This window comes from Leishmania mexicana, chromosome 21, assembly GCF_000234665.1.
Source record: "Leishmania mexicana MHOM/GT/2001/U1103 complete genome, chromosome 21".
NCBI lineage: Eukaryota > Euglenozoa > Kinetoplastea > Trypanosomatida > Trypanosomatidae > Leishmania > Leishmania mexicana.
Genome location: NC_018325.1, coordinates 401,031 through 417,011, shown reverse-complemented (window position 1 = coordinate 417,011; position 15,981 = coordinate 401,031). Strand labels below are relative to the sequence as shown.

At 63.2% G+C, this 15,981-nt stretch overlaps 4 protein-coding genes across 4 annotated transcripts in view; all 4 read right to left on the bottom strand.

Moving 5' to 3' along the window:
• The window catches only part of LMXM_21_1040 (putative kinesin), a gene marked incomplete at both ends in the record, with an annotated part of 6,390 nt that extends 151 nt beyond the window's left edge, over nucleotides 1–6,239 (bottom strand). Inside the window, one exon of the mRNA XM_003875311.1 lies at nucleotides 1–6,239. This exon is cut by the window's left edge and continues 151 nt beyond it. Within this exon, the coding sequence (XP_003875360.1) occupies nucleotides 1–6,239 (6,239 nt within the window).
• A 2,264-nt stretch (nucleotides 6,240–8,503) lies between these two features.
• LMXM_21_1030 (conserved hypothetical protein) lies at nucleotides 8,504–10,954 on the bottom strand (the record flags this gene model as incomplete). The annotated part of the gene is made up of 1 exon (XM_003875310.1): nucleotides 8,504–10,954. One exon carries the CDS (start codon nucleotides 10,952–10,954, stop codon nucleotides 8,504–8,506), a length of 2,451 nt encoding a protein of 816 aa, XP_003875359.1.
• A 1,674-nt stretch (nucleotides 10,955–12,628) lies between these two features.
• LMXM_21_1020 (putative dynein arm light chain) lies at nucleotides 12,629–13,576 on the bottom strand (the record flags this gene model as incomplete). Its single annotated transcript, XM_003875309.1, has 1 exon — nucleotides 12,629–13,576. One exon carries the CDS (start codon nucleotides 13,574–13,576, stop codon nucleotides 12,629–12,631), a length of 948 nt encoding a protein of 315 aa, XP_003875358.1.
• Nucleotides 13,577–14,253: 677 nt separating this feature from the next.
• LMXM_21_1010 (putative epsilon tubulin) lies at nucleotides 14,254–15,666 on the bottom strand (the record flags this gene model as incomplete). The annotated part of the gene is made up of 1 exon (XM_003875308.1): nucleotides 14,254–15,666. One exon carries the CDS (start codon nucleotides 15,664–15,666, stop codon nucleotides 14,254–14,256), a length of 1,413 nt encoding a protein of 470 aa, XP_003875357.1.
• Between the last annotated feature and the right edge of the window lie 315 nt (nucleotides 15,667–15,981).

The window sequence follows — 15,981 nt, the reverse complement described above, 5'->3', positions numbered from 1 at the left end:
TTCGTGAGATCTCCCCTATTCGAAACCGAGCTGGGCTTGCTGCCCGTCGGCGCTTGGCGGTTCACGTCGCTTGTGCTTCGCTCCCTCAGCGACTTCATGACGTCCAGCTTGTAGAACGAGGTGTCCGCCGCAGACGGCTTTGTGGTGGCGTTGCTGCTCAGCATGCTCGCACGACCCTTGCCGGATCCGCGCGCCTGCTCCGCTGTGGGAATGCCGTAGAAGGCAGAGAGCCGCGTTGCATTGTGCTGCGACGAGGATGGTCGCGCATGCGGCGAACCCCCGCCTAGGCTGCCGGCGCTACGAGTGCTACTGTTGGTGCTGACCCGAACGCCGGATCTGCGGCGGCTTGGTCGACTCAGCGTTGCGGTCGACTTCGGCACGGTGTACTGCGTCTTCGACCTCGCAAACGCCTCCGTTGCCTTCGCACGGCTCACCTGCCTGCGAGCTCCAGTCGCACCAGCGCTGACGTGGGTCTTGGACGAAGCCGGCGTGGCAGAGTTCTGGCGGCGCAGTGCGCCCTGCTGCTGCATGGGGTCCCGCGTGTGGGGAATCGCCGTCTGGCATCGCGAGAAGAGGCGGCTCGGCCGGCGCACTGGCTCGCCCTTGTCGGCAGTGGCGCCTTCACCGGCCCCCGCCGCCGAACTCATGCGACGAGAAAAGTTATAGGTGCTGATGGAGATAGCCTCGGCCACGTCGGTGGTCGCCACGTAAGCCACATCCGCCTCCAGCACTGGCAGCACGCCCGCGGAGGTCATGCGCGAGTAATTGGCGCGCGCGGCTGCTGTCAGAGCGGCGGGTGACGCACCGGTTGCCAACACAGCCGCAGGCGTCGCGGCGCCGCCGCTCGTGGCCTGCTTTATGGGTCGCATAGGTGTGGCCGTTGACGGGTGCGGCCGAGGCGAGAGGCCGGTAGCCGGCACCGTCATGGCGGACGCCCGCGGAGGCCCAGAGGGACAACAGCTGAAGAGCGAGCAGCTTTCCAGGTTCGCAGCTGATGGCGGCTGGTGCCCGCTGGCGTGCGTGCCAGTGGCTGTTCTGCTAAAGGGGATCATGGTTTGCGAGAGGGCCAGCGCCGCTACAGTTGCGCTGCGGCTGAACGGGGTGGCGCCCTGCTCCACCGGCCACGGCGTGGCACCAACGACGTCCTCGCGGCCGGCGATCGTGGCTCGCGAAGGCGTCGCGGAGAACTGATTCACGGCGCGCGCCAGGTTGCTCTGCCGGGTCGACGACGCAAGGCGAGAGAGAATCTTGCAGCTCCCCTTTACAGTCTTATCATTGCGGCGCGACGACTCCGGGAGGAGCGAGGTGTCACTTGTGCCGCTCTTGCCGGGGATCGGCATGAGCGAGGTGGACGTCGCGTTCGTGTTCAGGAGGCTCTCACGGCGCACAATGCGGGCCATCTGCATGATGCGGTCGGCGTTGCGGATCAGCTCCATGTAGGCGACATGCTCCGTCTTTGGGGCGTTGTCCCAGTGGTCATACCAGATCAGCAAACCGCTCAGCGCGTCGCCAACCTGGCGGCGGCGGTGATCCACGAGGGTTGAGAGGACGTCCGACTCGGACAGGCCCCACTTGCTGCCAGGCCGCAACGTGCGCCCTGACATCTGCGAGACGGCGTCGCGAAGCTGGTGCATGAACGTGTGAAAGTGCGCCTCCGTGCGCGCTTTCACGGCGTGGATCAGAAGCTGGAATTTGTGCACGCTCTGCGCATTGAGCACGTACAGCTCCATCTTGAGCCGGTCGAGCAAGATGCGGAGGCAAATTCGAATGAGTGACGTCATCTCGTCCGAAAACTCAAACCCCGCAGGGAACACCGAATACCCGTTCGGCGCCTCGTACTCCTCCATCGAGTCGCTGACCAGCTCCTCGATGCGAGAGCGCAGCTCGCAGCTCTTCGCCACCCCGCCGCCGCCGAGCGCATCACGGTCCTGCATATACCGCGTCAGGTTCGTGAGCTCCTCCTCCTTCGCCGCATGGTCACGACGCAGGCGACACAGCTCCGCCTCCAGCTCCGCGATAGTACGCTTCTGCTGCGACAGCAGCAGTTCATTGTTCCTCACAACCTTGCGCTTATTGCTCTCGCACATCTGCATCGCGTCATCCAGGCGAACCTGCGTCCGCTTCAGATTTTCCTCCGCCTCCTCCAGCTGCGCGTTGGTGTTGCGCAGAAGCTGCTGCATGCAGCGGCGTTCTTCCTCGGTGGAGTCCGTCGCGTCCGCCAGGGTCTTCTCCGTCTCCGCCTTCTCCGCCCGGAGGCGCCCAATGAGGCCTTTGTACCCATCCAGCTCCGCCTGGATGCGCCGGATCTCGTCCAGCAGCCGCTGGTTTTCCTGCTCAAAGTCGAGCAACGCGTACTCAAGCGCGCGCACGTTGTCCTCAGTCGTGGACTTCTCAAAGTCGTCGATGGCCTGCGCCACATCAGCCGGACAGGCGTCCGTGTCACCTCCACCAAGGCGCCGCTTCGCTATGGCAGCCGTCTCTGCGGCGCGCAGGTCGTCCCATGGAATGGCTTCAAGGTGCGCGCCACCAGCGCTACTGGCGTGCTTGTCGTCGCTGCCGGCACCATAGCCCATCGCAATGTACTTCATGGTGCGCTGCTTCCACATACGGGAGAGCGCCTTGAGCGCTGTGATACGGTCGGCCAGCACGGCGGTCCGTCGCTCCAGCTCTTCGTCTGCGAGGCGCGCGGCGTCCGCGAGCGCCTGCTCATCCCTGGCAAGGAAGCCTTCGAGGCTGGCGTTTTCGCGGCGCAGCGCCGAGTTCTCACAACGCGCGTTCGCCAGCTCCTCGAGCAGTGCGTCACGTTCCGCCTCGGCCTGCTCGCGGAACATCTGCTGCTCCAGCACCTCGTCCTTGGAGAAGCGCAAGCGGCTCTCTAGTTCGCCGATTTGCTCGCGCAGCTCACCGATGAGAGCCTCCAGCTCGAGGATCCGATCAAACTGCTCTCGCTCCCGCACCACCGCCTGGTAGCGCTCACGTGCGCCCTCCGCGTTCTCGTACACGATGCGCCTCTGGCCGTCTCCGATGGGCTCCGGCTGGGGCTCGTCATCTGCGTCGGCCTCGACGATTTCCTCGCCCCGACGCTGCGCAGAGACGGCGCGCATCTGCGAAGGCGAGGACAAGCATGTGAGACTGCCACGGTCGCCCCCTGTGCGCCTCGACACATCCGTGTTCTCCTCGTCGCTGTCAGCACGCCTGCCGGCCAGCGTCTCGCCATTGTCGCCCCTCTCAGTCGAAAGGCTGGTGTTCGACGACGAAGACGCCAAGGAGGAGGACGGCGATGGGCTGGTCAGCGAGTTGAGCGGCCCGCCAGCCTCCAGCTCGGCAAGGCGTCGCGCCAGCGCGTCCAGAGTGGCGTTGCGCGACACGGCGGTGCGATGCAGCTTCTGGTTCTCGCGGACGGCGTTGTCGAGGCGCTGCTTCGACTCGCTCTGCGTTGCCGCGCGACGCAGCAGCTCGTCTGCCTCCAGGTCAGCTGGCATGACGGAGCCACCCCGGATGGACGGGGAGACGGACACGCGGCGGAAGGCTTCGAGGGCAACGGCCACCTTGTGTGTCTCCGGCGGCGGCGATGCTGAGATGCTCGGCTCCAGCGAGCGCGGGTTCGGAGAGCCGGAGCCAGGGCTGCCGACCGGCGAGATGCCCCCCAGGAGGTCATCCGCCTGCATCGTCGACGTGCTGACGTGGGCGCGCTGGTAGTCGATCGTCTCTGCCTGCCGGCGTACCATGTCCAGCAGTTTTGCGTTGTCGCGTTGCAGCTGCTTGATGCCCTCCAACGTGAGGTTCTCCATGTCCGCCGGAAGGTCGATGGAGACCGCGATTTGGCCAAGCGTGGCACTCCTCATGCCGGTCATGGACGCGTTCGCGCCACGCGAGAGCGCGTTGAGGTCGACGTAGTGGAAGGAGATGAGACTCTGGGTGTGCACACAGGCGTTGGCCGCCGTCTCCGCCGTCGCCGCCGCCTCCATCTTCGCCGCGTCCTCGAGGTAGGCGCAGACTACGTCGCCGTGGTGCAGCTCACGCCGACCCTTTGCCCCGATGCTCTTGCCATTGACCTGGACGTCGATGAGGCGCGAGAGGCCATCAGCAATGGTGGGTGGCCTGAAGTGGACATAGTACCGCTGCTCGCACGAGCGCTGAGCCACGCGCTCCAGCACCAGCGACCCCAGGTCCATCACGTCCCCCGCCGTCGCTGCAGCCTCCCCTGCGGGGCCCGGTCGTTGCGTGGCCTCACCACTCGCGCACTCCGGCGAGCTCACATCTGCATCCGTGAGGATGGTGGTGTGCCGCTTCTGGGCACCATGGCCGTCCTCGTCGGTGGTGTACGAGGTGTCACTGGCCGTCATCGGCGGCAGCGGATGCAGCACATGACTCAGCGGGAACTCCATCGTCTCCTTCACCAGTGCCGAGACACGCACGGCGCCGCCCTCGATGCAAGAGCCCCCGATCCCCGCCACGCTCGTGTACTTGCGGTGGGACGATATTAGCAGCGGCGCTGTCAGGCCGCTGCTGATGGCAGTCAGGAAGGCCTCGTTGCACCCGGTCGCGGCCAGCGGTACGTCGGCGGCACGACGCTGCTCGGCTTCGACAGCCTGCGCCATCGACAGCGGCGGTGACAGCAGCAGATGGTCGCCAGCCTCTGCCACGCCGCCGCCCCGGACAGGCAACGAGCCGTTCATGTCCGTCACGGAGGCGTGCGGGTTGCCGCTCTGCAGGCTCCTGACCCACATCTCCATCTGCACCTTCAGCTTCTCGTTCTCCTGCTTCAGCATCATATTCTGCTCCAGCAGGTTCGCGCGTGTTTGGAAGGTTTTGTTTACCATCGGCCGGTTGCGGACCTTGCGCACGTCCTTCGCGTATGTGAGGGTCGCGCAAGATTCCTGGTAGCTGAAGGTGATGGGCGAGATGTTGGCGATCATGAACGTCTTGCTGTTGCCACCGAGGTTGTCCTTGAGCACCATCGTCAGCAACGAGTCGCGGTAGTTCACAAACCTCGCCCCGCTCGCGATGTCGTTGATGACGCGCGCCAGTGTGGCGAGTGACTGGTTAATCTGAATGCCCTCCGCACGGTTCGTCCCGCTTGTGTTCGCCGTCTTTTGCCGCTCGCTGCCAGCGAGGTCCACCAGGTTGATCGTGGCCTGGTGCTCCACCGTCTCTCGCGCGTCGCGGTTGGTGCGGTACTGGGCGACGCGGATCTGCAGAATGGCGTGACTGCGACTGCTGTGTGCATTCATGCCCGTCTCGGCGGTCTGCCGCCGGCGCAGACCCATCTCGATCAGCGGGTACGCCTTCTCGGCCGAGGTCACGGTCTGTTGCTGCAGGTCGTGGATGATCATCGTCTCCCTCTTCCCCGTCAGATCTCGGAGAAACTGCACACGCAGTGGGCCCTGGCGAGAGAAGAGACAATAAACCTCGTTCTGGTAGATCTCGTAGAAGGACAGGTGCACAAGGTACGAGTAGTCTGTCACACTGTCGCTCCGGTACGACTGCTTCACCGCCTCCAGGCGGCCAAACAAGTCGTCCAGAGTGCGCGGGACAACGCCGGGGTCACGGCGAATGTTCGTCGTGTCGCCGAAGAGTGTGTAGGTCTTGCCACTGCCCGTCTGACCGTAGGCGAAGACGCACGAATTGATGCCGTCTATAGCGGCCTTGACGGCGTGCATCGCGGTGCGCTGGTACACCTCCTCCTGCGTCCCGTACGGCGGCGGCTGAAGGAAGTCACTTGTGCGAATCAACGGCATCTGCAGCAGCTGCGACTCCTCCATCGATGCGATGCAGTGGTCGCACTCGTAGTAGTTGGCGGTGCTGGTGGGCACGAGGCGGGCGGCGCCGGCAGTGATAGCTCGAGCGCCACCTACGGTCCGGCGTGAGCTAGTGCCTGACGGGCCGGCAGAAGCGCTGCCACCACCAGCGGTTTTGCGAGAGTGTCGAGCAGCGCCAGCATGGTTCGCGCGGTCGGTCAGCATCTGCACCACGCTGTTGCCGTCCTTCGCGACGGTGGCGGCGTCATCGATCGACGAGGGGTCATGCATCACCACCACATTCTCCACCACAGACACGCAAATCCGCTGCGCCTCGCGCAGCACCGACTTGCGCACGACCGTGGAGGCGCGGGTGTTCGTCGCGGCAGCGCCGTTATTGGTTAAGCAAGCCGCATTCTGTGGCACGTTGCGGATGCGCACACACACAAAGATGTGCCCGTCATCAGGGTACGCCTCTTGAGCTGCACGACGACCCATGGTGATTGAGAGATGTCCCTCCGGGAGGGGGAAGTCCGGTGGATGCGTGGCGAAGCGCAGAAGGGAGTAAAGGCAGGGGCGCGGCCTTTTGAATAAACGCAGGAAAAAAAAATAAGGGGGGAAGAAGAATCAACGAGTAAAACGAGAGCTCGACGCGCGTACCCACAAGACGAGCAACGCCAAAGTTGGCGACGCAGCGAGAAGGCAAGTCTGGTGACGTACAAACACACACACACACGCACACGCACACACGCGCACGCAGGGGGAGAGGGACACCAAAGGGAAGTACAGCGAGAGCGAAATAGGCTCTAAAAGAAGAGAGTGCGTGTAGGAGAGATGAAGCGCCACCCCGCCTTATCTAATTACCTGTATGTGTATTGTGTGCGTGTAGATATATATATAGACGTATCGATGCGTTTATCGGGCAACGTTGGGGTGATCAACGACGAGAGCGGTCGAAAGTACGCAAGCTGAGTGGCACGTGCCCGAGCGCGTCCCCCTGCTCTTCGCTAATCCGGAAAGGGGAGAGAAATGAAAGGAGGCGGCGGCGCCAAGCGCAGCATGCAGGACGGTGCTATGCCTCTATGTGGACTACCACCACGATACCTCGTTTCACCTTGCGTTGCGGCAGACACAGTTCGGGTGCGCATGCGTGAGTGTGTGGGTGCATACAGAGCGGAGTAGGCGTGAGAAAACAAAGAAAAGAGAGCGAAGGGCGCATCACTGGGAGGGGAGACGGAGGATAAGGAAAGGAGAAAGACACATAAGCTTGAGCACGCGTGCACGCGGCATCCCGCGATGCCGATGGGGAGAAGAAAATAGAAACGGTGGAGGTATAGAGCGCGCTTGGCCAGTCGTTGCCACGCATGCGTCCCTCAACGCAGGGTCATGGATGTGGCGGTGCCAGTGGTGTTGCCGCTTCTTCAAAACGCCCTTTCCATGACACTCACACATGCGGGTTGTCGAGTTAAGTTTCTTCTTTCTTCACGTATATATATATATGTATATCACCTTCAAGTCAGCCCCTCTCCTGCTGCTGCTGCTGCACGTGACCCTGCCTCTTCCTGTTGTCGCCTCGCCTTGTAGGATGGTCCATCATCATCATCCCTTTCTCCCACTTGTCCCCTCCCCCACCCACTACGACCGTCCCCCCCTTTCGTCTCTCTTTTCCGCCGCTAGTGCACTTTCAAAACCGAGAGAGAGTTGCGGAGGGAAAACGGAGGTTCAGCTGACACAGAAGTGGGGGGCAAGCGAGCACACACACATACATACATATACACATATATATATACATATATAGTTATATATACTCATATATATATAGTTATATATAGAGGGGGAGAGAGCAATGAGCATGGGCAAGCAGGCACGGGAGAAACGTAAAGCACGCACACGCGCACGGAAACACAGCATCGTATCACCCACCACCACCACCACTACCCTCACGCTCACCTTCGTGGCGACAGAAGAAGGCACCAATCTACTGCATCGCCTCCCAGACACGCATCGGCACGCATGTGTGGCTGTGTGTATACATTCACAGCACTAAAGATGCACACATGCGTAGAGGATTGTAACAGAGAAGCAAGGGAGGGGAGGGGAGGGGCGTCCGCGTGCGCAGCGGCGGCAACAAAAGACTCGTAAAGAAGAACAGAAACCGTCCGCGCGGAGCAGGTCCGACGACGGAGAGAGGGATAGCAACGAAAGGAGCAGCGGAGGAGGGCATGGGGGGTGTCCAGGCGGGAGGGAAGGCAAAGCGAAGCACCGAAAGCGAGAGCAACAACAACTGTAAAAGAGAGCTGGCAGTAGCGTGCGTCGCACCAGTGCATCCGCTCACGCAGCCGCAGAGCTCTTGCGAGAGTGCGCGTGCAATGCGTGTCTCTGAAATCCGCATCGCACCCGCCCGCTCTCCCTTTCCTGCCATGCACACACACACAAAACCCGAACTAGTCGAACGTCGTGGCCATGAAGACACGCTCTCCCCTTTCCTTAAAGGAGCACAACAGCCCTCACCGCACGCAGTATGCATCCGCACTCGCCCCACGCCTTCGTCTTCGGCATCTCTCATCCATCCCATCATGCGCTGTGCATACAGCTACTTGTACTGCAACTAGATAGGGGGAGAGAGAGATGTAGGTTGCGAGGAGGGGGGAGGGATGATGGAGGTGGCCGATGCACTCTGCCTCTATTCCTCCGACAACTCTGTCAAGGGGGAGGGGGGGGGGGCTTCGGGTCGGGACTGGGTCGGTGTAGGTAGTTCCCACCTACGGCATCGGCGACTCGCTCACTCGGCTCGCTGGCTCGCCCTCGTCCGCGTCCGTCCTCGACCCTTCCGCCGCCTGAGGGGAGTTGTGGCGGACTGAGGGGACCCCCTCTACGTTTGCCGACCTCGTTGGGGAGTTCATCTCGGGTATCGAGAAGGGTGCCGGCGCAGGCGCCGAGGCCGACGACACTGGGGAGAGACGGGATGGCGCGGCCGTCGACGCCGGCGGTGGGGTCGCCACGCAGTGTTCTGCGCCGGGTACAGTGACACCTGCATGGTGCACCAATGCTGGCAGTGGCTTCGTCGCCATCGAGTCCGCCCCCACAAGCGTCACCCCCGGCTCGGGGACAGCAGGAGGGCTCGGCACCGCGGTCACTGGTGCTCTGAAGGGGCCGATGAACCGGGACGGCTCCGTGGAGAGCTCCGGTTCGTTGTCCGTGATGGAGCTAGTAAACAGTGGGGTGGAGCCGGAGGGCGGGTTCAACAGGCTGCCGCCAGCGCCGGCCGCAGAGCTGCCAGCATAGGGGGACAAGAGCCCCTTCCACGGCCCGATGCCTACCGACGGTGCGCCTGCGTCAGACAAGGATGGAGCGGGCGGTGCTGCTGTGGCAAGTGGGAGTGGCGGCAGCGTACCGCCTGTCGAAAAAGACCTGTACGGTGCCGCGCTGTTTCGCTGCGCCGTGATCACAGGTGCGAGGCCGCCAGCAGCGATAGAAGGCGACGGCTGGCCAGTGGTGAGGTACGTGCCAGCGCCGGCTTTAGTGGAAGGCTGCGGTGCCCCGCTGTACCATGGCTGCGGCGCCGCGTTGGCGCCAATGCTGATGCTATCCATGGCGCGTCGCTGCTGCAGCTGCTGCTCCTCGAGCAGGTTGGTGATGCGCCGCAGCTCGCTACGGATGGACTGGGTGTCTGATCCGGGCAGTAGCGCCGCCTGTGGACAGATGTTGGCGGGCGGGTAGTAGTAAGGTGCCGGCAATGGCTGCGGAGAATGGCGAAGCCCGCTGCCGAAGTTAAAATCCACGAGGTAGGGCAAAGCAGGCGCCGACGCTGGAGGGGGCAGGACGGACGGCGCTGCCAGTGGCAGCAGGTGATTCGCTGGCGGCGGCGACTGGAGGCTGGTCGAGGCTACGTTGGCAGAGGTGGGTAGCGGTGGGGCCGTCGACTTCAGAGCCTCCTTCCCCGTTTCTTCGGCTTCTGGGGCTTCTGGGGCTTCTGGGGCTGCGGAAACTGCCGGGGCCCTCCCTCTATTGCGCCGAGCTGCCGCCTCCTCCTCTCTCCGCTGTTGCGTCTCGCGCCGCTGCTGCTCCAACATCTCCTGCGCTGCGCGCGGCGCCATCATCTTCAGTTCCTTCTCGCGCTTCTCGCGATCTAGCTCCGCCTGCTCCCGCCGCGCCACCTCCTCCCGCTCCCGCCGCAGTCGCTCCTCGGCCAGGCGGTATTCCTGAATCTCCCGCTCCCGCTCTGCTTGCTTGCGTTGCTGTTTCTCCAGCATCTGCCGTGCATTCTCCCTCTGCAGCTCAACGGCACGCTGGCGCCCCGCCATCTTCTCGCGGTGGCGCTCCTCGGCAGCAGAGAGGCCGTCGCCGCCGATGAGGAAGCCACCGCCGCCGCCTCCCAAGGCGGCTCCGCTCGTGCTCGGACGCGGGCTGCGGGTGGGGAAGGGACCACCACCACCGCCGTTGACATCGTCTGAGTTGAGCGGCGGCAGCACCGTCGGACTTGTACTGGGCCGCCCCGCGCCCTTGTCACCTGGTGATAAGTACACCGGGGCCGCAGCAGGCCTCGGAGTACCGGCTTCACTGGAGAAGTAACGCACCGGCGATAGCGCTGGATGCTGAGGCAACGGAGTGAGGGAGAGAGGTGGCCCCTCTGCGCCTGAAGCCGGGCCGCTGTGGAACGTGAGGGGCGGCTTTGGCCTGTACACGGCGGGCAGGGGAGCGGGCAGGTCCCTGACCGGCGCGATGGGTGGGATTACGGGGACAAAGGCGCTAACAACGTGCTGCCCCTGCGACACCAATGGGTACGGATGCCCACCCGCACCACCACCGCCGCCGTAGGGGGAGGCGTAGTTGGCTACAGCGTACTTTATGCCACCGTGACAGCCTTCGGGGGCGCTGTACGGGGCTACGGCCTCGCTGGAGGGCCCAGCATTAGGTGCGCCAGAGCTGGGGTTCAACGGGGCAACGCGGTCACCTCTGTCGCCGCCATCGTTGTAGTTAGCGTCGTCGTCCACTGCAAACGGCGGTCGACTTGGCCCACCGGCACCTCTGGCGCCGCCCCCCCCAACTCTGATGCCCGCCGCTTGCACTCTGCGCGGGTCGAGGTCACCTTGGGGGCGTACACGAATCACCTCCTGATGGCTGAAGGGGTTGCCATTAAGACGGTAGATATACTCCTCGTGTCCGATTTTGTCAGCCACTTGCTGCTTGCGTCTGCGGGCCTCGCGGAGCATGATAGGGGGTGGGAGATGGCGGCGGTAGCGGTGGTGGTGAGGGGGAGTTAAGTGAGAGAGCGTGTGTGTGTGTGTGTGTGTGTTTCGAGTGGACGAGCGGGCCCTCTGATCGACAGCAGCTCGGAGGTCCTCTGGGGCGCAGGAGAAAATAAACTACGAAGGGAGAAATGAAGCAGAAACACAATGGTGCCCGCGCGGGGCGAGAAGCGGCGCAGGAGGAAGAGGGGGAGGGGGAGGGGGGATGCCTGTCTCGGTGTATGCGTTGTGGTGGGTGGGCGTTGGTCAAGCGTACACGCACACGCACGCACCGGGAAGGATTGGGAGGCGGGGGGGAGTCGAAAAAAGATGGCGGCCAACCCGAGAAGAGGAAGAGAAGTCTATCATTCAAGCGGTAACAAGTGGAAAGTGTATGAGGGAGGGCATGGGGTCTTGGGAGAGCCCAGGCACCGTTGTGGTACACACACGCACGGAGAGGCGGAGACTCACTTGACGCCCTCAGCGGTGCTCTTTCCCTGTTTGGGTAGTGTCCTAGAAATAGTCGTGGCAGTAATAGCGGCGGCGGCGCTCATGACGGGGCTGCACGCGCGTGCACGCATGAGGCGGCGTTCGTGTGTTGTCGAACGGCGTGAATACGGAGGCGAAGGTGCAGAAGATGAAGAGCGAGAGATGAAGAGACGGGACCACGAGCGCGATGGCTCGGGTGCATCACGAACCGCTTCCAGAGGCGAAGACCGCAGGGAAGCGTGCCTTGCGCCAACTAAGCGCAGAGAGGGGAGCAGCACATGCGTGCACACTCACGTGCAAACGAGCCCGTCCTGTTCTGTCGCCAAAACGTCGAACGACGGGCCCTCGGTTCGCGCCGCTTACACCTACAGGCACGCACACCGCTCTCCCACACCGACATCCATCCTTGTCACCTCTCCATGAAGGCGTGGCAAGGTGAATGTCCACGTAGATGGGGCCATCGCGACCTCCCTCAGTTGTTTCTGCCGCTCCTGCGCGTCCTTTAGTTCGCGATTTCTTTTCCGTGGTAGTGGAGGGGCTTGCTGGCGGGGTAGGGGGGCGCGAGATCACCTTCGCCATTCGAAAATGCGCTACGCAAACAACGGCGGGGGGTGTCAGAACAAATAAGAAACGCAGGATGAAGCGCTGGGACGCATCCTGCTGCTGTCGTACATCGAGTATGCTGGATGGCGTGGTGCGGTATAATCTCGTCGGCTGCAAAAGTGTGTATGCGTGTGTGGGGAGGGGGGGAAGGGGGAAGAGGGGGGAAGAGGGAGGAGGGAATGGGCTGCGCCGTCTCTCCACCTCCGCTCCGCACCGTGACTGCCCTGCCCTACCCCTCCCCCGCCATGTGTTCTTGCGCAGCTGAAGTTCTCCCCCTCCCGCTTCTCTTGCCGCACATGTCGGATGAGGAGCGCGCCGAAAAAGAAAACGTGAAGAGCGAGTCCTTGACAGCCGCGGAGGAGGTGGTGCTAGCGGTGGTGGCAGGGAAAGACCTGACAAGAACGGGAGAGCAAGCGACTTGGAGTGGCGTTTTAAGGTGAGGGGTGCTCATACGCCTCCCCGACCCCTTCCGGTGGCCTCTCCTCTGGCCTCCTCCTCCTCCTCCCCCCTCCCTCCCCACACACACGGACCCACACACGCACACACACTGCCTTCCGTCTCTCCCAACTACTGCAAGTTCGCTGGAATCACCAGCTGCTGCTCTAACTGTGCGCGCTTCTGCACACCTTCCCGCTTCAGCTTTGTCAGGGCGTCGTTGTGCTCCTTGTTCGCGATGAGCACCTGCTCCTCGGCGCGCTGCTCGAACTCGCTGCACAGACGTCGCAGGACTTCCTCTTCCTGGCCGAGCAGCTCGATACGCTGCTTCAGCGCGGCCATGTCCTCCTCCACCTTCGCCACGTCCTTCTCACCCTTTAGGGCAAGACGGAAGGCGTGGCCGACACGACTTTCAAAGAGGCGCCGATGTGCTGCCTGGACCGCCACCCACTCCGAGTGCACGTGCAGGAGCAGCAGGCCACGCTCCCAGCACTCCGCCGTCACCTGGCGCAGTACCTCCAGCATGCACTCGGCGACGAGGAGCGAACGGATGGGGCTGGTGCCGGTACGGCGTGCCTGGTGAGCCTCGAGTTGGGCGTGCAGGCGCTCCTGCGTTTCCGCGGCGTCGATACGAGAGGACGGAAACGGACTAGCGTGCTGCACCCAAACCACCCCCGTCGACGCATCCACCCATCGACGCGGCGTGATGAAGCTATCGATGACGACGCGCACGTTTGGGTCGACGACGCGCTCCTCGGCGCCTAGGCCGAGACTCTTGCGCAGCTTCAGCGACCGCTTCGGGTCGCCGGGCGCATAGGGGATATCGTAGCGGATCAGCGTCTGGTTGGGGTCTACTGGGCCGCTCACGTCGATGTACGCCGCGGCATCCTCCTCGCTAGCGCGCCGTGGAAGCAGCTGGAGGATTGCCTCCTGCAGATCGTCTACACTGGTGTTGTTCGACATGATCTTACCGCCAGCGTTGCCGTTGTTGTGGCGGTGATTGCTGCCCGTCCTAATTCCCACCGCTGCCCTCGACGCGGACGATCGGGGCACAGGCGGCGCGGCGCATGCAGATGGCATCGCCCCAATCCCCGCCAGGTGAGTAGCACGATCGGAGTACCGGTGTATGGATGTGTGAGCGTGGCCGTGTAAGGAAGGGGGGGCACAAGCAGCAACTTGCTCTGCGCTGTGACTCTGCACATGCATGGATGCGTTCGTGTGTGTGTGTGTCGCGTGAATGGACGTGCGCATGCCGAACAGACGTGTGGGGGAGAGAAGCGCAGCCAGGACGGAGGTGGGCAAGAGAATGAAGCGTCATCAGTGCCTGTGCCCTCGTGATCGACGCCGGTGTAGACACATGCGACTCCCTTACACGAAGACAGACACAGACATGCGCGAAGAGGGGGCAGGGGGAAGGGGGCAGACGAGATGCGCTGCTCAGCCTCCCGCACAAGATGCATGGCTGGCGCTGCCCCACCCAGTCACCCATCCACACACACACGCTCTGACACAGACAACACCTCTGAGCTCCAGCGCCCATCACGGCCGTGTACTCCTCATATGGAGGCCTTGTTTTTCTGCTGGTTGCGTCTTGCATGTGTCACATGGGCAATCAGCCGTGCACAGGGGCAGCGTGAAGCGAAGAGACGGGACGACGGCGAAGATGATGTGCGGCGGACTCCAATCAACCGCTCCCCTGCTCCTCCTCCAGCCCACCCTCTCCTCCTTCTCCCCTCTTCCCTGCGCACATGGCAGACTTAGTAGTAGACGAGATCCTTCATGCTGCGCGGCAAGTCCTTCGGCGGCGCCACCCTGTCCAGGTAGGCGTAGTCGTCCACCAGCGTACGCAGCGTCTCCACTGTATGCACGAAGTAGGCATCGGAGAGGTACTGATCGTAGTGATGCACGTGGGAGCGGACCGAGTAGAGCCGCTCATACTTGGAGAGCATCGACTCGACCTTGCCGCGAATAGAGCAGTTGTTGGCGAGGAGCAGCATGGAGTCCTTGTGGCCCAGCGGGCTGACCCCGCACAGCGCCGTCTTGAAGCCGTCCTCGTTCCAGTACGGCATCTCCATCTGCTCGCGCAGCCGTCCGACGCCACGGGTGAGGTCGCCCACGGTTGTCTGCGGGCCGCGCGCGATGAGCGCTGTCGCTAGAGTCCTGCCGGCCTCTCGTGTCACAGCGCTGCCTTGACCGTGACGGACATCCACGAACTGGTGCTCCGGGTCCAAGCATGCGGAGATCATCGCATCCACCGTGCGTGGTCCAACGGCAGCGTGCTTGCTCGACACACTCAGCGGCGCGATCGCAGCAGTGAGGAAGTGCAGCCGCGGAAACGGGACGAGGTTCGTCGTGATCTCGTTGATGTCCATGTTCAGCGGCCCAGGAAAGCGCATGGCGCAGGTGAGGTTGCTCAGAAGCTGGGCCACAAGCCCGTTCATCGAGTCGTAGGGAAGACCCTTTGTGTCGGTCGGCTTCGCTGCCGAGAAGGCCTGCGGCTGCGGCACACCGCTTGCCATCACACCACGACCCTTGGGTCTGCTGCTGAGGGCGCGGTCTGCCATGCGCGCCAGGGCGTCGTTGTCGAGCGGCAGCACGCAGTCCGCGTGCTCGATCAGCTCCTTCAGCGAGAAGCAGCTGTTGTACGGCGCCGTTACAACATCGTCCACCTCGGATGGCATGACGACTGGGCAAATACGAAACACGTGCGGGAATTCGTCCTCCAGCATGCCAAGCACACGCGTGCCGAGCCCGGAGCCGGTGCCGCCGCTCAGGGAGTGCATCAAGAAGAAAGACTGGATGCAGTTGCATTGCTCCACCTGGTTCCGCACCGACTCCGCGATGGCGTCGATGTAGCGGTCGCCGTACTCCATGTGCCCCACAGCCCAGTTGTTGCCGGCGCCGCTGACGTCGGAGATGAAGAAGTTGGCGTCGAAGATGTCCTTCAGCGGCCCACGCAGCATTGCGTGCAGAACGCCCTGCTCCATGTCGACCGCCACACACCTCGCCTTAAGCCGGCCGGGGCGATTCATGTCCTCGAGAAAGACAGCGTCGCGGCCCTCGGGAAAATGCGGGTGGGCCTTGTGCTCCTGAAGCATGACATCGAACCAGCGCTGGCCGAGCTGGTTGCCGCACTGGCCGACCTGCACCGTCACGATTTCGCGGGGCATGACGAGGGTGGTACCTTGGGCAGCGCCGGGGCACACGCACGCACACAGCGAGGTGGAGAGCTGCGCAGAGAGACCCCGGTCAGCGAGCACCACAACGACGGCTGCAGCAGCCACAGCAGCGCCAACGTTTGCGAGTAGGTGATTTTAGCGCACCAGACGCAGTATGTGATACACAGACTCGTGCAAACCACGCTAAGAGAGAGAGAGGGAGGGCGCTGATGCGTGCGTGGGCGTGTGCATCCATGTGTCTATGGGTGCGTGTCTAAGGAATGAATGGTGGCACGACGGTCAGCTATGCCGGACAGCGCACGTGAT